We start from the raw sequence: 19048 nt of genomic DNA, 5'->3' as shown, positions 1-19048 counted from the left end.
CTGCTCTTAGGAATATTAAGACAAGCTAAAACTTGAGTCCCCAACCCTGTTTCTGCAGACAATTGATGCTTTTGCAACTAAAGGCCACCCCTTTTTCCTCACCACAAAGGGATTACTAACGTTTATCTTCCCAGTTCTTAAGAGATTCATTTCCAAAGGCCTGCAGACTTCTTCAGAGACCCTGTTTGGAGCCGGTGTAACCTGACAGGATTCGCAGTGGCAGGTGCTTCCAAAAGCCTCCTGCCCTGTGATGGGTCAGAGGGAGCCCCTGGCTGGTGCCATGTGCAGGGACCCCCCGGACATCAGCCCGTTGCCCAGGGGATGTTTTACTCCTCATGAGGGCAGATGCTCCTGAAAAACAAAACCAAGCAAATGGGACAACACCCTAATTTGGCAGAAGAGAGGCCGCAGCAAACAACTGTGCAGCCAAGCCTGGAGCTGGGGTCGCTGGGAGCAGGAAGGTTTCTTCCATGGCTCTGAATAAGTCATTTACTTGTTGTCCACCTTAGCTCCTACACAGCCATAACAGTAGTCTACCTTGGATCGCTTTCCTTGGGCAGGCTGGAGTTATTTTGGGGCAGGGACTGTCTTTTCGTACAGTTTTCCCTGGGATCACTGATCACTGTAAATCTCGAGCCTGCAGGAAACACGCTCATGAGTACAGAGAGAGGGAGAACGGCAATTTTCACTCACAGCCCCACGTACACAGAGGTGCTCACATGAGGAATTATACAATATATCTATGTGTGTATATAGATCTCTGTATATAGTTTATTTCTCACAATCCTGGTAAGAGTTACAGGTGTATTGGGAATCATTTACAGTTTCACAGCATATGGAGTGGCCATACAGCTTCTGATGTGAGTAACATACAGTGTGTAGAGAGCACACGTTTCCAACCCATCTACCCACCACTCATACAATGGGTTTTCAAAGCTAATACTAGATTCAGCTACGTAGAAAGCCTGGAAAATGTTAGGGTACAGCGCTGGGTGTCGTACAACACTGTCAGTCACAATGGGACAAGCTAAACTACTTTAATTTTCAATCTAGTATTTCTAGTCTACCTGCATTATTGCATTTATACGCTTTTTTTTTTTTTAAGTCAAAGTAAATAGAATACTATATGGGAAAGGAAAACTTCTTGACTATTTTAGGATTTGAGCTGCAGCCCATACAAAGTGTCCATAGAAGCATAGACAAGATTATAAATTCAACAAGGTATAAATTAGCTGTGTAGCTTTGTGTGTAGGTAGGTGTCCATTTCCCTCCAGGAAATGTGTCTAGCAGCATATTGTTTCTGAAAGCAAAAAAAACGAAAACCCAAACCTGTATGTTGAACACAGGTAAATATGTGGAAGTGACAAGCAGGTCTGTTGTACAGGGAAGAAATCAAGGTGTCACTCTGAAAATTACCGTCATTTGGAAAACACGTCCAGGGCCTGACTCAAAAGCCGCCCATGTCAGAAAGATGCCCGTGGCTCCCGAGGCAGCAACGGGCACTTCCCCGCCACCGGCGTGCGAGCTTCCACCAGCCCCTGCACAAGGAACAGAACCCAAGCAAACCAAGAGAGAAAAATCCCCTGTAATCTGACCTTCAAATTCCCTTTCTACAATTTTAGTTTCTCCACAAATTTGTGACCAACCCGCACCTACCACCAGAGGAGAGTTGGTTTTCACTGGGGAGTTGAGGCTGCACCTTTTAAAGATTTGAACTGAAACGGTCCTATCCACTGACTCGGGAAAAGGCACCAGGTCTAAGAAGGGCTGCTCAAAACTTAGTGAAGCCAAATTATTAGTGTGTTGGTTTGTTTTTAACATGACAAAATTGTATGGTATCCTTGTTGGTATTCAATTGCCCCAGGAACTTGAGCGCTTGAAGCTGCTGTGGCAAACCAGGGATACAACACAGATCTTCATGTTGCAAAGGCAGTTGAAGATTCTGCTCATCCTGTGCTGAGTTCTGGTGCTGGAGCATCATCAAGCACAGGCAGAACAAACCGGCAAGCTGATGTGTCCTTACCAAAATTGGTAAGATAATGAAATACTGCTTTTTATCTTTGCACTTCTCTGTACTGTTTCTTGCACCCTCTCAGAAGCACCGACTGGAAGCTCCCTGTAGAGCTGATGGAAATTCTAAGAATTTCACCTTCCAAGTACATTCTTTCCTCGCCTTCCTTTTTCCTTTTATTTCTTGAAGACTGTCTTTTCTCTCAAATCTTCAGGACTTATTTTCAACCTATTCTAAGAATAGTTAGAATGCCGATTTCTAAACCCCAGTGGCATTTCCAGGGAAGGAAAGGAAATTTTTAAGGCAGAAATCATCTTTCACCAGTTCTGGTTTGGATTTTTCTTTTTTCAATGACACTGTTGTTGTTTGTACACAGACACTAACGCAGGTAGCAGGAGGTTGTGAGCATGGCTGGCGCAGTTAATAGTGAGTTTCCTCACGCTCAGCAGAAGGACTAAGGAATGGTTTTGTCAGTTTTAAAGAAAACTGGCAATTGAGATGATTTTACATTTTAGGATGACCTGCAGTTGTATCCCTGGTACCAATAAGATCTCCGAGGCCTGAGCAGAGCACAGTAAAGCCAATGGAAAGATTCCCCTTGTTTTCAGTACCCCATGGATCAACCCTTAAACTTTGATTCAGCAGAGACATAAACCCATTTTTAATTTATCACTCAAAATAACGGAGCTAAGAAGTGCTTCAGGACGAGCAACTGTTCAATGCTCTGAGCGTGAGCCCAAGAGGCGAACAGCACCCGCAGAAAGCATCTTACCCTCCTGGAAACACTGCTGTCTTATCCTTTGCCTTCCAGATTTCTCTGCATCCAACTGCAGAACTGTTAGCAATAATGGGGCGCATCCATAGTGTACTAAATTGGTAGGAAAAAAGCAGCAGAAGTGTAATTCTTTTCATCTTTCTTAAAGCTAGAAGCATCGAAGACCTCCCAAGTTGTCCAAGAGAGCTTAATGACATCTTTATATTAAATTAAATCTTATGGATCCTTAAAAATAGATTAAGCTGAGGTGTCGTAACTGAATCTATAGTTTTAGTGACAAGCTGCAACGTCTGAAGTCAGTTTTCAAATGTGTAATTTATAGACTTTATCAAAAGAGTAAACTAGCAATCTAGATCTCTTCAAACCCCAAGCACAGAGTCTGATTAGTTTTAAGCATTAGTTCATTCTCCCCACAGAGGTATCACTAAAAGGACTCCATGTCACAAACACCACACAAAGAATAACATCAAGCAAATAACGGCGTGTGCTCAGTACAAGAAACAACTATTTATTTAGCACAGCGAGTTCAGTCATTTAACCCTTCTGCTTCAGCAAATTTGGTTTCAATCTCGCTTCCATTCTGAGAGAGATGAATTTGCTCTTCTCAGCCTAGTTCTCGCTGGACCTTTTTTTGTTTGCAAAATGAACCCACGGCACAGCCTGGCACATTAAGGCAGAACAGGAGGTGTTTGCTAGGAGGATGTTATTTGCAGGTCAGGACTGAAGTGCGTCGCCCCAGCTGCGAGTTTAGGAGCTTGGACGGCATCTGCGCTTGGTCTACCTGACTCAACACTGGGCCCACGCTTCCAAAAGCGCTACAACACAGTCCCGTATAGTTCGGTATAGTCTAAAAGTGCCTTATTTTAAAGCAAGTAGCCCACACGAGTATCCAGGGAAGGGGAACAGTAATTTAGAGCTTCTAGCACGACAGGCACGTCATACATTCAGCAGTTCACTAGCCAGACATTCTTTGCACTGAGAAGAAACCAGGAGCGAAAAGGAATTTGGGTGCTGCACGGCGTGATGCAAATGGCACAGGAAAGACACCACGGACACTTTGTGTGAATGCAGGGGAACAAATGAAGGGCCGTCTCCAGGTTGATTTGTTTACCCCCACCCCAGACCGCAGTAATAGAAACATATGTACGTGCACGTACGTATGCAGAACATTCTTCAAGGCAGGGTGGTGTATATATACACACACATAAATGTTTTAGAAAACAAGAGGTGGGTTCCAGGCAGTGAACCTGGACAGCAGACAGCAAGGTTAAGCGATCAGAGTAAGTGGAAAAATCCCTTAGGAACAGAACACATGGTGTTTGCTGCCTGGGGAGGGTTCACGTGTGGTGATGGACCCGTCACCATCTCTGTGGTGTGTTTCTGGGTGAAACCACTGACCTTGCACTAGGGCAGGGGTGTTCGGAGGCAGACAGAAATGGTTAAGGCCCACGTTGGCTGAGAACTGTTCTTCCCCCTCTTCGGTGGCCAAAGGTTGAGTCAAGGAAATAAAAAACATTTAAGAAAGTAAAATAGGGGACTCAAATGAAGCAAGTGTTTCTTTTTCTTCCTTCTGTATCTATCTACTCCAGTCAGCACAGAACAGATAGATGCTACATCTTGTCTCACTGCTAAAAAAAAAATATTAACAATTAACAATCATATGCCAGGGCACAAACCCCAACCCACACACTAGCAGGCAAACTGGGCCTCAGCACGGGCTCTGCCTCCCCTTACACCTCCTTTACCACAACCCAACTTCAAACCAAACCGAAACCAAAACACAAAGCGGGGACTCAGGATGGGACATAGAAAGCTCCGGACTTGAAAAGAGGGGACTGCAGGAGAGGTGGGGGTGTCTCCCGGGGAGGACAGCAGGGGAGGGGAGGGGACACCGCCATTTACACCGATCAGGAGAAGCTGTAATCTATACACAGTGGTATAAGCCAAGATATATTACATGAAAGAACACACTGAGTGCATGGAGTTACCCACACTGGGTCAAACTGGAACAGTTGCCTTGAACAAGACTCTTGGAGTTGCAGTTGGTGTTTGTTGTTGACCTACCTAGCTCGCTCTATATATATAGATATGTATAGAATTTTTCTGCATGCATTTGTCTCAAAAGGAGCTGTACAGCTGGGTTGGGTGTCCAATCCCCACCCTGTCTCCATCTTCATTTTTTCCGGGCTAGGAACGCCACTCCCACAATCACAGCGAGCGCAGCCACCGCCACTCCTCCCACGATGATCAAGGGCTTCATGTTGTCAAAGATGCTGCCTGGTGACTCCTCGGAGCTGTTTCCCTTGTGGTCAGAGTCAGGGGACTGGCCCGTGGCCTCTTGCGTCTCCGCGCTGGGTTTGAGGTTGCTGTGGTTGTTCACGACGGCAGCGTCACCGCCGGCCTTCTTGGCGGCAGAGGTGGCGGTGGCAGGAGCAGGCTGCTCCTTGGGGGTCTCCTTCTTGTCTGCATTCGTGGCAGGCCCAGGGTTGGGTTTTTCTGGCTTCCCAGAGCTGGAGGCCTTGGCGTCGGGTTTGTTTCCGCTTCGGACGTTGCCTTTGGAATCCATCCCTAGGGGAGCTGCGGGTGGCGACTGGACAATCCCAGCTCTTCTCCTTCGCCCGCTGGCTGGGGAAAGCCAAGGAGCCACCTGAGGGACAGGTCAAGCCCTTGGAGCGGTTGTCTTGGGTGATTCTTGCGCTGGCGAGGTCCTACCTGGACATGATACAGCACCTGGAAGAGGAGCAACGAGAGGTGAGTGAAAGGCCAGAACCAACCAGTGCTGTTCCACCCAAAGGCAACAGAGGAGAAGACAAACCTGGAAAACTCTTGGCTCTTTAGTACCTGTGAGCTGTATTCAAAATCTGGTACAGAGCTTGCACCCGCAAGAACAAGTTGGACTGACTGACATCTGTAGCCACCACAACCAGGCTCTGTGTGCAACCACGACAAGTCCACCCTGGCTGCGTCTGTGACACCATTTGTCAGTGACGAGATACACTCGTGTCCGACCAGATAAACCTTACTTTCCATTTGCTCACCACAGCTCCCTTCCTCCTGACTAAGGAGAGAGCATTTTGTTCCCTGGGAAAGCAGATCAATAGCTCCTCCCTGCTTGTATCTCACCCTCTACCCTTCTTTTTGCAGCATTATCCCACGCTAAGTTTAGGAAGTGGTTAATATGTGATCTTGTGATACTCTCCGTCCAGATGGGTGCTGCAGAAAAAAAAACAAAACATAACAAACCAAATAGGATTGCTTCCCCCGTTATAGGTACCAGAGCTGCAAGGGTTATTACTGTCGGTATTTCTGGTGGAGCTACAACAAAATAAGACAAACACTGGATTGTCAGCTGGTGCAAATCAGTGTCTTGACCCCAGTGCAACTGTGTGAATCTGCTGTAAAGCTGGATCCCAATGTGATTATATCTCTCTTTTACATCTTCTCCTTGCAGGGGGTACCTGGGCTCACCTACAGAGCTGAGCAGGGTGTCAAATGCACCACGGGCAATTAACGGGAGCCATTTTCCCCGGGGAACTGAGGAAAGCAGTGAAGAGCACGGCTGCACGCAGCGAATTCAGCAACATGGACAAAGCGTGTTTCAGAGGGTGATAAAAACCCAACAAAACACATCACCCAGGCAACCCTGGCTAGGCAGCCGGGCTGGAGCTCCCGTGGCCGCAGCTCTGCACAGCCGCGCAGTTTGCCGCCGGGACCGAGGGCGCCACATCACGGCAACGGGGACTCTGAGAAACAAGGAACGAACGGGCAGCCGTCGGTCCCCATCGCCTGCTTCACCACCTCCCCGCTACCTGCAGCGCTGCCGGCAGCTTTCTGCCTGCTACGTGAAACACGAGCTCGTTAGCTGTCTGGATTTGGAAATAAAGGGGCTCCTCAAAAACCTCTACAGATTGAGGTTTCTTCCAAAGCGTCTTCGAGCGCAGATCACTCTTAATGACAGACGGGGTGAAGGTCCCAGGGCTGTAGCAATGGTGTGCGCTGCTGACTTTTCTGGGAAACAGGCTAACAAACACAATGTTTTAATCTCCATCTGGGCAGAAACACAAACCTACTCACAGAAATGCCTGGTTTGGGTCCAAAACAAAGCTTTCGTGGTATGAGAGAAGCTCCTCCTGTTCTCCATTGTTTGGTGGCCACCATGTTCACCAAAGCTTACCAACTGTTTGCCTGCAGCTGGACAATACTTACACTTCTGAGTTTGTGATATTAAACCATTTTAACACCCAAAACCACCACCGCTCCCCCCTCATCCATCACTGAAGATGTATTGTACACTTGGGCATCTTGTACCACACAAACAAAATCCCAGGTGCTCACCAAGATTCAGACCTTCCCTGTGCCTTGGGACTTCGGAGAAAAACACAAAGTCCTGGCCAAGTGCAAGAATATTTTCCTCTCCCCACTCATTTTGTAATTAATCTGTAGGTACCACCTGCCTCCCCTTTTCCTTCCCACTGCCTCCAGAGAGCTTTATTCTGCTTTGATCAGTAGAAACCCTGTGTAGATCCAGGGCTGGGACTGCACACAGTCACCTGCTCCTTTGGTTTGGAAGGAATTTATCCTCATTTTACATTTGCTACAATGATGACACAAAGAAATAGTAAGTGGAGCCCAAGACTGAAGCGGGCTTAGAGGTTAAAGCAGGGAGAGTCAGATTCATCATGTCATAAATATTAAATAACGTGCACAGTCGCTTTGATATCAATCAGCTGGGCTGCTCACACACTCCCTACTATTTGTGTGGTCGTTCCATATGAACCAAGCACTGAACTGCTGCTGCTTCCCCAGGAAAGGTCCGTGGGGTAAATCATGCAGGGGGCAAACTGTGCTCCTTGCTGAGAACTGGGTCTCTGCACAGTTTATCCCCGTCCCTCGCTGATCAGATCTGGTTTCCCAATCCCTGCGGGCGGGATCGCTGGTTTAGCTCAGAGCCCGCGCTGCGCCCCGGCGCCTGGTCCGCGACCATGCCCTGCACCGCTGCAAACGCTGCCGAAAGCTTTCCGGATTTCTAAGTGAGTTTCCACTGAAAGCAAGTCAACACCCTCATGCAGATTTAAAAAAAAGTAAAGGTTTAAAAAGAAGTAGAAACCAATCTAAGCCCAAAATCTGTATCAGCAGCTCTTAAGCATCCACATGAAAGGCTTTCAACGGCACAAGCCTGTGCTCATCTTTCAACACCTCTGTGTCCCACAGGCTCAAAATAAAGGGGCTTTCCTCATTGTCCAAAACTGAGCCTGTACATAGAGGTGTGAAGGATTTTTCCCCAGTCCTTTGTCTCCTCCTCCTCCCTCATTCCACCACACAAAGCTTTTCTCTAATGGCCTATTTCTCCACCTTTGCTTTCTTCTTCATAGCTCCTCACATCTATTTATTCCTGCCTTCTCTCCTCATTGCTGCCTCTGCCTGTCTACCCGTTGCTCCCCCCTCCAGCTCCCTCCTGCCTCCCACACAAGCAGCAGCACTTGAAAATAAGGTTTTATGAAAAAGAGTCTTCATTCCCTCTCTTTCCCTTCCACACTATTTCTTTGTTTAACAATCCGCGCCTCTTTTTGGCGGTTTTTCACTTGCCAGCAGCTAAACCAGCTCTTAACCAGGCTGGGAAGAAGGAGCAAAGATCATTACACCAGTGATCAAGGAGAAAAAGGCAAAGAAAAGCCCTTCAAATTCCTGCTGCTGCAGGAAAAAAAAGGCAGCAAAAACCATGACAGCCCTCCTGGAATGATTCTGGGACTGATTCTGGTTCTTGCAGCTCTCGAGGTCAGCGCAGACTCACCCAGTGCAGCAAGCTGGTCCCAGCCAAAGCAACAGGGCTTTGGGTCCCCAAAATGCACCTTTTTGCCTCAGCCCCTCAGCAAATTAGCAAATACATCTCTTCATCCATCTCCTGCGTGCGCAGCTGAAAGCTGCATCAATCCTGCACCGAACGGAGCAGATGAGTCATTGCCAGCTTGATGGGAACATGTCGCCATTAGAAGGTCCTCATCCCCGTGCAGAGAGCAGCCCCATCCCCAAGCCCTGCAATCTTCCCCTCACTCTTCCAAATCAGAAGGAAAAACCAGCAGTTTTGCAAGCGGGAGAAGCTGCTGCAGAGCCTGGGGTGCGGTGGGAAGCTGCACCCCACAGGTACGCCCAGCACAGGGCTCATACGGGGGGTTTCACCTCCTCCATGAAAAGCTGATTATTTCCATCACATCCTCAAACACCACACTGTCAGCAGGAGAGAATCCATCCGCCACAAGCAGGGTCACCTATCTGAGTTTATATTGGCAACAAAGGTCCGTCCACACGCTCCAGGCATCCTCCAGCTGAAAACATCTGCCTCAGAAATACCTCCTGACTCTTTCTGACCTGTGCAGAAAGAGCCTGAGATGGCAGAAAAAACACTTATATACCTTCAAATCTTCTCCCCTAACCCCTACTTACTCTCTCTTTCACTTTGTCATTCCCACCTGTCTCGAAATAAAACCCAAAAGCATGACGGTTTGCCCTTTTGGGGCAAAGAGGAGGGGTTTAAAAACCAACCCCCCATTATTATTTTAAGTAGCATGGCCTGTGTTGGCTTTTGGGCAAAGAATTAAAGGGGTCCCTATTGCTAGGCCAGCATTACTGCTTCTTCCAGCCTCATCTCCACTATCAACACCCAGCACAGTCCTCATTGCATTCTGCAGTCATTTGCTCTTACACCAGCACAGGGCGAGGTTTTCAGTGCCATGGAGCAAGAACCTACCCTGAACACCCATTAATTTCAGGTCCCTTCAGCATGTTCTGGAAGTCCCAGCTGGCACACCTGCATTTGGTCATTTAAAACCAAAGCAGGCTCCGGAGGGACAGAAAATGCCCCTCTCCTCCCACAGGTTCCCTTTGGCAAGGGCAATTTGCACCTGCCAAAACTGGCTCTCAGGATTGAATCAGCATCGCGGATTCGGGCAGCGGCACCAGCTGCTGGGCGAAGAGCAGGTAATTTGACACTGAAATGTGCAGATTTTGTTCCTGTGACAAACTGCACACATAAAGGGGAACGTTAGAATCCTGCCACTTCAAAGAGGCACCTGAAAATACGTAACTCCTTGAAAAGACAAAGCAGCAGTGTTCTGACTACAAAGGCAAGGCAGCGATGAGCTGAAGTGACTGGGAGCAGTCTGTTAGAAACTGGGGCTGTTACTGGGGGATCAAGTGCCACCACAGGCTTCCTATGTCACCTTTGCATGTCACAAACTCTCTCCAGTGCAAATCAGTGTGATACACGAGGCTGAACTCACTGACACGAGACCCACAGATGGAAGCGGTGCAATATGGAATATCACCAGCACCAAAGAGGCCGTGGCCGAAGTGGTCGGAGCCCCAGGTGTAGGTTTGGGGTGTCCCTCCTGAGATCCCAAGGCTCAAAACCATTCTCACCTCCCTTTCTCCTCCCAAAGATCCCCTCATGCACCAAAGGGGCGTGGAAGAAAGTTAAGGAAAGGAAGGATGGTGAGCAGACTGCAGGAGGGACCGCAAGTCCTGGCTACATCAATGGAACATCATGCAAGAAACCACCAAAACCCACCTGAAAAAAATAAAAGAAACGAATCAGGATTTGTCCCCACACAGTACCAGCTGAGGGCAGAGCTGGGGTCACACCTCTGAGTTATTCTAGGGTAGAAACTGGAATCATCTTGCTGACTCACAGCCCGGCTGGTCCTACTTTCCCCTCATGGGGTTCACCTAAAATAAAACCCAACCAACCAGAAAAAAAAACACAAAAAAAAACCCCACACCACAAGTTACTGGCTCAAATGCAGCATCTCCAGTGCCCTTCGAGGACATCTGCCCAGTCACCAGGGCACCTCACCACTGCTGGAAACACGAGCAAAATCGGCAGTCGGTCTTATCTCTTCATTTCAGGGTCTGTTCTCCCAAGCTGTTCAGTAGCACAAGCTCAGCCTCCCACAAATCAGCCCATGGGAAACGAGGAAACCTCATTTTCCACCTTGCTCATTAACGTGTACGCACAAACAGACCCTTGCTCTCGCTCTCCAGAAATACAGACCAGTGTGCACCACCACAGGCGGCTGAGCTGCTTCTCCAGCACCACGGGGAAGATCCTTCCCCTGTTCTCTGGTCATGCTGGATCAACAAGTCCACAGAGGGCTTGCATGTGGCATCAGAGATAGGCCAGGCCTATTTTTCCCCCCATTGGAGTGATGCTTATGGTTCCAAGGGGGTCACTCTTGGGCTCTTGACCTTGTCTAACCCCTAAGTAACGCAGCTTGGAGGACCAGGTGCTTTGGAAAGTGTCCCCAGGGTTTTGTGGCTGTTTCATCATCAGGGCTGGATTTTTGGGGTCAGTCCCCTGCCCCATCCCAGCCTCATCCTGCAACCGAGCAGCAGATTTTATATCCCAGTGCTTCAACTCCCCATTTCCAAAGGGGACAAATAGCACTTGTCCCCCTTTCTGAGCTGCTGGGGAATAAACACTCAAAGGCAGCGAGATGCCAGGCAAGCACCCCGGGTAAGTGACGGCAGAGTGTGACTAAGCCCTTTCCCCATCTCCAAGTGCTGTGAAGACAGATGAGGTAATGCAGTGCCTCTCGATATTACCAGAGATATTAAACCAGCTTTACATAAGGAGCTTGTGTTCATTCCGCTGCCGTGGGCAGCTCCCCGAGGACGATTTCAGCCACCTTGCCGTGTATTTTGGCCCCCGCTCCTGACGCAATGCACAACAAATGTGACAAAACACAACGCAACGTGGAGCCGCTTGTCAGAGATGCTTTTAAAGAGCCTCAGAGCCCCAGGACCACGCTGTGCAGACAAACTGCCATGTTCGCCAGCCCTCCCAAAGCCCAGCCCTGGAGACAGCGGCACCACGTCACAGCAAACGCTGGTGACCCACTTCACGGTCATGAGATATTTATGAATCCTTTCCCCAATCTGTTCTTTGCTACTCCCCACATCCCTCCCCGCCTTCCCCAGCCCCGGATTAAATGTTTCCCTGTCAAACAAGCCCTCTGAATCTTGCTGTGGAGAGTGCCAGCTGCTGGAAGTGTTTTTCCAGGTGACAGCAGTGGCTTCAAATCGCTGCCACGGGGGAGATTTGCCAGCAAATCCACGGCTGCGTCAGTCCTGCAGCTGCACCGGGACCCAGCGCCCTCACCACTCATCCAGCCGGTGCTGGCGGTGACCACGACCCACAACTGTCACCCGCACAGCCCCCGGCCTCGCAGGACCCTGCCCCTTGCTCCCGTGCCACCGAGACACGTCACCTTTCTCCTAACCTGGGGGACACAGCGGTTGCTTGGAGGGTGGGTTATACCTGGTGCCAGGACAAGGTGTAGAAACGCAACAGGTGTCTGTAGCCCAGCAAAATGGGCTTTTTCTGACAACTGCAAAGGGGGCGCAGACCCTGGGCACCCCCACGGGCCACCGACTGCCCCAGATGGAGCAAAGTCCCAGCTTGTCACACAGGTGCCAGTGTCCCCTCCAGAGGCTGCTCCACAGCCTGGCCACGCTCCCCACACAGGTGACACAGCATTTCGGAGCCCTGCAGACAGCCCAACACACTCCCCACCACCACGAGCCCAGACAAAGGCTGAACAGCTGTTTGTACACCATCATTTCTGCAGACACCTGAGCCAAGTGTCACCTCTGCAAGCCACACTTCTCCTGACCCCAAAGATCTCGCTGGGATGGACGCAGCAGATGTTTTCTTCTCCGAGAGACTGAAGTGGCGCTGCAGAGACCCTCACTGTGCTCCTGCCAGGGCCTCGACCTTTGGTTTGTTTTTCAAATCAAAACCACGGCTCAAACCTCCACCGTTCAGGCACTCCGCCTGTACGCAGCCATATACGTCGCAAAAACACACTCCACTTTTTTTTTCTTGCTGTTATCTTTTCTCACCCCGTGTGAAACTAAAGCAATAAGAACCATGAGAAATGGTAAATGTGACTGACTCTGCCCTTAAACGTGCAGCACCAAGGGAAGGGCGGCTTGCTGCAGTTTCACCTGCCTTTCGTCAGAGCCCAGCAAACTCCCATCACACGTTTGCTGCTGCAAAATCCCCTTCCAGGGCACCTGGCAGGCACAAACCCGGCCATTCCTCTGCGGCAACGCGGGCTCTAAAACATTGCTGTCCACTTCTGCAAATAACCCTATTGAAAAACAGCCAGGCTGCTGCCAAAACCCCCGCCAAACCCACTCCTTCCACCAGGGCATTCGCCACACACAGTCCCAAAGGGGCACTCAGCACCCAGACCCGGTGCTGCCAGGTGTGGGCACAAAACCAACACAAACCCCTTCTTCTGCCCTGAAACAAGGCAGGAATCAGGAAATCATTACCAAAACGGCCTTGGGAAATAGAAGATTTTGCCTCAAGCTCTCCCATGTTGTCTATCGCGTGCTCCGGCTGATGGCACCAATTTACAACCAGTAGGGACCTGACCCGCTGTCAGCAGCGGAAGTCACACCTGGCGAGGCTGCACAATCCACCCAGTCACCGCACAAGTGCCACCAACCCGTCCGGTCACCGCACAAGTGCCACCAACCCTCGCAATGCAGCTGGACCCGACTGCGCTCTCAGCCACAGTTTACAACAAAACCGTTTCTAGAATTACAGAGAAACTGGAAAGACGCTGCTGAGGTCAGGTTGGAAATACCCTTCTGCTGCAAAGTCTGGCTTCTCAGGGTCATAACACTGACTGTCGTAACTAAAACAAGATTAAAACTGAGGGACTGTCCTAGCTAAAACAATTTCAGAGCACCTCACTTTGCTGTGCCCTGCCCTAGCTTTAATGCTGTGCTTTTAGACACAGAATGAAACGCTATTTTTTTCACTTTATAGTTCCATTTTTTTAATAGTAGAACGAGATTGTAGCTTTTACCCTTCAAAAATCATGAGGTGTTGGATCTTAAGCATCTCCCTGGCGGGACTGAGCATCACTCACCCCAAGACAGAAATTCAGAGGAACAAAGGGAAGGATTTTCAGCCAGGATGACTTTTTTCCATCACAGCTGTTTGGCAGGACACCGGGCCGAGGCGCTGGAGTAGTTTCAAGGGGAAGGATTCAGGAGATGCAGTGGAAGATATGCAGAGCATGGACCACAGAGGTTCAACCCACAAACATGACATCGCCCAGGCAGGCACGGGCATCCTGCGTCCCCAGCTGCTGCGCCACCCCTGCATCCCACCCCGGGCAGCTGCTCAGGTCTTGCCTTTCTGCCACACTCACCATTTTGCAAACACACTCATTTTCTTTCTTTTAGAATGCTTTTCCAGCTCCCGCAGAGCCAGCAATTCAGCCCCAGCAGCTCTGCGGCACTGGGGACACGCTGCAGCACCGAAAGGCGCCACATCCCTTCCTGGGGACAGGCTGACACATCCCCAGAGATGAGATGAGGTAGGAGGCCACTAGAGCCCAAAAGCCCCAGCAGAAGCTGAACCAGCAGCTCCCCATTGCTATTGAAAAGGTAATTATCACCCTGCCAATCACAGCTCCAGAGCTCAGCATCACTGACACCCCTTCCTCTGTCACCCCGAGGTCACACGCTGCTCTTGGCTCTGCTCAGCTGTCCTCCCATGGAGCTGGTTACAGACACCCCCAAAACACTCAGATCTTCCCAGGGAATAGGTAAGGATTCCCCAAAACCTCCACCCCGACACCCGGGCTGGGCCGTGGGGCAGAGCTCAGGTCTCTGCGATGCCACCTCAGGAACAATGTCATGGCAGCATCAGCAAGTGTTTCATGCTGCCTTTCTGCCTCTTGGAGAAGGGTGAACAACTCATCCCTTTCCACCAAAGCTTTGCTTTTTACACCCAGCACCTGGGAAACTGCCTTTGGCAAGAGGGCGGATGCTCCCAATTTGCGGTGCTGCTCCCCAAGAAGCCAGGAGATGGTACCCAGGTTGATGCTTTTAAGACCTCTTCCCAACACTCAGTAGGTCTTGTATTTCTCAAATGCCATCTCCACAAGCAAAAAAAAAAAAAAAGGAGGGTTATCTGACACATTAAAATAGCCCAACCACTGCAGTAAGCAGCAGCAAATCGAACAGCCCTTTTCAGCTGCTGGGCATCCCAAACCCATCCCTCGCAACCAGCGCAGGATTGCACCAGGCTGCTGTGGCATCACCCTCCTCTGGCTCAGCTGTGGCCAGAAAAACGATTACGGAAGCAATTCTGCACGTGCAGAGCCTGGTCCTGAACCCGACAGCTGCCCCAATCCGCAGGCGGCAGCCTGGAAACTGTTGCTTTGCGCCTGAAATGTAAGAAGCTGCTGCAGGCAGACCGGGCTGATTCAGCACCAGGCAGTGACCTTCCTGGGAGGCTCCTGGCACACGCGGGGGTAAAATCCACCTCTTACCTCATCCTGCAAAACCACAGCGCTCTCCTCCCTGCAGAAAGCTGGGGAAGGATCCCCAAAATTCCTCCAGTGCAGAAATGCTTGTTCAGAGAGCTCCAGCCCTCCCCGCTGCCCCATCTGCCTCCCCAACACCCAAACAAGGATGGGGAGAATGTGCCGGGGTGTTCACCAGTCCCCAGTCCTGCTAGCGGAGGGGATGGATGCAGAGGGATGAATATTTGAAGATGAAGCATTATATTGAAGATGAAGCATTATATTGAATATTTAATACGAAGCATGTAGGGGAATTCTGAATATTTTTTCCCCACATCCTACCACAATATGAGGGGGTTTAGAGGCTGGCGTCAGGCACCATGGCTGAGAAAGGAGAGATGGGAGATGCTGAAGGTCAAACCTGTGAAGGTCAGACTTGTGGAGGTCGGTCCTGAGCTGGAACGGGAGCTCGGCCGGCACGGTGCATCCTCCCGCTCCTGACAGCATCCTGCACAAGCCCCACCCAGGGACACGGGGCTGCCTCGGGAGGGTTTCCTCCGCTCACCCCAATGGCAAAGTTTTGCCGGACTGACAGCGATTCAAGAAGAAAAATCCTCTTCCTTTCCCCTCTCCAGCCCGAGGAAAAACCCACCAGATAGTCACAGAGAACTAAGCAGGAACCAAATCAACAGGTCTCTCCAAACATACAGGGCACAGATGCACATAGACGTGGGGACATCAGGCTGAAAAGCCCGAGATATTCCCCGTGCCATGTATTTCATCCTTGGAAGCACCCATCTTGAAAGAGGAGCCCAGTCTGGTGCCCTCCTCCCTCCCACTCATTTGCTGCAATCTTCTCCCTGTAGCTTAAAAATATTTGCCTCTGCCATCTCTCTCCATTTTGGTCTCTTTTTTTAGCCAGATTTGTCTTTGTGAGCTCCTTTCCAGCACAAAGCAGGAGCCATATAAAAAACCATCCAAGTATATCAAAGCTCTACTGCCCAACAGAACAACCCCCAGCTCCTTCCTGGGGAAAGGCGAGGACTAACAGCCAAGGCTGCTGCCTGTTCACCTGCCTTGGGATTGACAGCAACTAACCAGAGACGTTAAACCCACCCGGGCAGAGCGTGTGTGAACAAATACCACTGCCTGTGCAGACGGGAGAGGGAGCGGAGCTGGAAACCTGATCAAAACCTCTCAGGGAGGCACAGAGGCTTTCCTGCCCAGGATGGAAGGATTTTGCTGGGGATGCTGCTGCTTCCCCCCCTCCCTCCCGGCAGCCCCATTTCCGGCACACAGCAGCTCTGCTTCTCCCTTCCCAGAGCCCCTCTGCCTCCAGGATCCTTCTGCAGCACCGAACCCCGGGCTCCAGCCTCCTCCTCCTCGCTGAAGCGCGGCAGCGGCCATCCCAGCTCCGGGCAGGCACATCCCGGCACGGGCAGGCAGCGGGCAGGCTCCCACACGGCTGCAGAAACGCCTCCTCTGCCCGCCTGACCTTCAGCGAGCAGAGGAGAGGAGAGGACAGGAGCTGTGCTGGGAAGGGGGACGCTCAGGGCCGACCATCCTCACTCTGCTCTTGGTTTGGGGTTAAAAAAAAATCACCACTGTCTATTAACAGGGCGAGCTGCGTGGGTACGGCACAGCAGCCCCCGGCCTCCAGCCCGAGCAGCTGCGAGCACGGGGACACTCACCTTGAGCAGGTAGATCCGTGTCTCGATTTGGCTGCGTCACCCCGAGCGGGGACACTGCGCATCGCTCTGCTGATACCCCGGCACCTCCGTCCCTTCGTCCCCCCGGGTGCTGGCGTGGTGGGGGGGAAGCAGCAGCTCTTACCTTGTGTCCTCCAGCTGCACGGTCACACCTTGGGAGCTGGCTCTTGCGCAGAGAGGAGGGAGGGGGAAAACCTGGGAGTTTCCCACAATGCACCTCTGCAGACTGCATGAAGATGGAGAGCGGGGCGGGGGAGGATGACAGCGCTCCAATCCGGAGAGGAGGGCTGGGACTTTGTGGGGGGGGACACAGGATGCCAAGGGGGGACCAGCAAGGCCAGCTGCATCTGCACATCCCCTGTTATTTGGGGCTGAGCCGTGGGTCAGTGACTTGGGGCTGTCCCTGCAGCGCTGAGCCCCCTCCCTTGCTTCCCCAAACCCTGCCTGGGTTTGCAGCGATTACACTGAATATAACCATAAAGCTAGGGGGGAACATCCTGGGAAGGGGTGTCAATCTGATAAAGTGGGATAATTGTGTGTAAGCAAGAGAAAAAGAGGAACATGGGGCTCCCTGCACCAGAATAAGGGATTTCTGAGCGTGACTGTCCCCAGCAGCGAGTTAGGAGGCTGCAATCTGTCCTGCCAAGGGGAAGCTCTGCACGGTGGAGGGACAGAGCTAAAATCCTGCACCTTCAAGTAGTTTTGTGCCAGCTCTGCTTCCCTTCTCCCCTGACCTGCCCCGTCACGTCCCGCTGGCCGCCCTGTCCCACCCCTTGCAGCAGGAGCCGCCCAGCAGAGACCCCACAAACCTTGGCGCAGCAGCTGCACCATTTGCAATCAGCTGCCAAGACATTTGCCGTGAAAAGTCTGTTTTCCTCCCTAAACTCCCAGCGTGTCTTAAAACATCCTTTCCCAACACCCCTCAAAACCAGCTTTGCTAAACAAGTCCCCCAAAGCATTTTCTTTTCCATGACACCTCAGCTGGAAACCCCCTACATGCCTCCATCCCACTTTCCCCAGTCCCTTCCTCCTCCACCGGCTGGGTTCAGCCCCTCCTGACCAAAACACATGTACCCCATTCATAAACTGGAGCACGAAAAGCAGGAGAGCAGGTCCCACAATAGGCTTTGCATTCATTTCATCCCTAGGCAGCAGAAACCCCCAAGGGAGCACTGAAACCCCAAAGGAGCATCTCTCCTCTCCCAGAACCCCAATTTAACCCACCCATGGCTGGAGAGGGAGGAAAAGGCTCCACAGCAGCAAAAACCTGTGGCCATTTGGGCAGCAGCCGATTTTTCTTACCTCTGCATCTCCAGAGACACGGGATGAAGAACATTCCTCATGGTGGTTTGCAACAGCCACAGTGGGTTTGCAGCAGCAGCTGAAGCGCTGCCTGGCTCAGCACCCTGCAGTGCAAACACCAGCTCATTTGCCCCTGAAGGGCTATTAGTAGCCCCTGAGCAGCCCCACCTGGGACCTCCCCACCCGCTGCCATGGAGTCCTGGTCCTGGCTCTGGCTCTGGCTCTGGCTCCATCTCCTGACCCAGCTCCACCCAGGTCCATCCGCTCACCTGCTCAGCACCCGTCCCACCCCACAGAGCAGTAACAGTATTGACCTATAAGCATCCTAGCCCTACGGTATATTGCAATTATCCTCATTAATACAATTTTGCAAAATTGTAAATGCAATTAACTGGACAGCAGGGTGCGTTAAGAGGCACAGAGCAATATTTCCATGAACCTCCAGCCGGTGAAGGTTCCCAAGCACCTCCCCGTAACCGGACAGTGATGGGGTATTTTCCCCTCCCTGTATAATTTCCAGTTAGCCAATATATTTGCCTTTAGCATAAGCAAAATTCTATTTATTATATTTATAGATATTTTACACATAATTATTTCAGCCTTTAACTAATCAAGTACTGCTAGGGCTTAATTTTCCGTCCGTTTCCAACACTTTTTTCCCTTTCTTGTACAGTTTCCTCCCCTAATCCCCTTGCAAGTTCCTCCTACACTGACGTGCTTGCCTGAGATGGGATTTGGTGTCTGTCACCAGGTCTGGCTGCTTCCCTGCAAACTGTTGTCCTGCGAGGCTGATCCTGTGAGCAAATAAACTCTCCAAGGGCATTATTATCATTTTAGGGCGTTTTTGCAATGCTTTACCAGAAAGTCCCCAGCCTGGGGGGCTCCAGATCTCAACAGCTGTAACTCCCCACGCTCCCTTGAGAGC

General features: G+C 50.9%; 1 protein-coding gene across 4 annotated transcripts; it reads right to left on the bottom strand.

Moving 5' to 3' along the window:
- Nucleotides 1-741: 741 nt before the first annotated feature.
- CEND1 (cell cycle exit and neuronal differentiation 1) lies at nt 742-18219 on the bottom strand. 4 transcript variants are annotated; one of them, XM_005509831.4, is made up of 2 exons: nt 18124-18219; nt 742-5516 (listed from the first exon to the last, which is right to left on the bottom strand). In XM_005509831.4, the coding sequence occupies exon 2, from the start codon at nt 5350-5352 to the stop codon at nt 4960-4962; it is 393 nt and encodes a 130-aa protein (XP_005509888.1). In that variant the 5' UTR covers nt 5353-5516; nt 18124-18219; the 3' UTR covers nt 742-4959. The 4 variants fall into 4 exon arrangements, with proteins under 4 accessions (XP_005509888.1, XP_005509889.1, XP_021153385.1 ...); XM_005509832.4 differs by lacking the exon at nt 18124-18219 and adding an exon at nt 16946-17094; XM_021297710.2 differs by lacking the exon at nt 18124-18219 and adding an exon at nt 16804-17015.
- Between the last annotated feature and the right edge of the window lie 829 nt (nt 18220-19048).

This window comes from Columba livia, chromosome 5 (assembly GCF_036013475.1).
Source record: "Columba livia isolate bColLiv1 breed racing homer chromosome 5, bColLiv1.pat.W.v2, whole genome shotgun sequence".
In the NCBI taxonomy this organism is placed as follows: domain Eukaryota; kingdom Metazoa; phylum Chordata; class Aves; order Columbiformes; family Columbidae; genus Columba; species Columba livia.
This window is presented reverse-complemented; position numbering and strand designations above follow the sequence as displayed.

What these genes read in the sequence shown, in the direction of transcription:
- CEND1 (XM_005509831.4), bottom strand. Translation starts at nt 5,352, where the DNA reads ATGGATTCCAAAGGCAACGTCCGAAGCGGAAACAAACCCGACGCCAAG.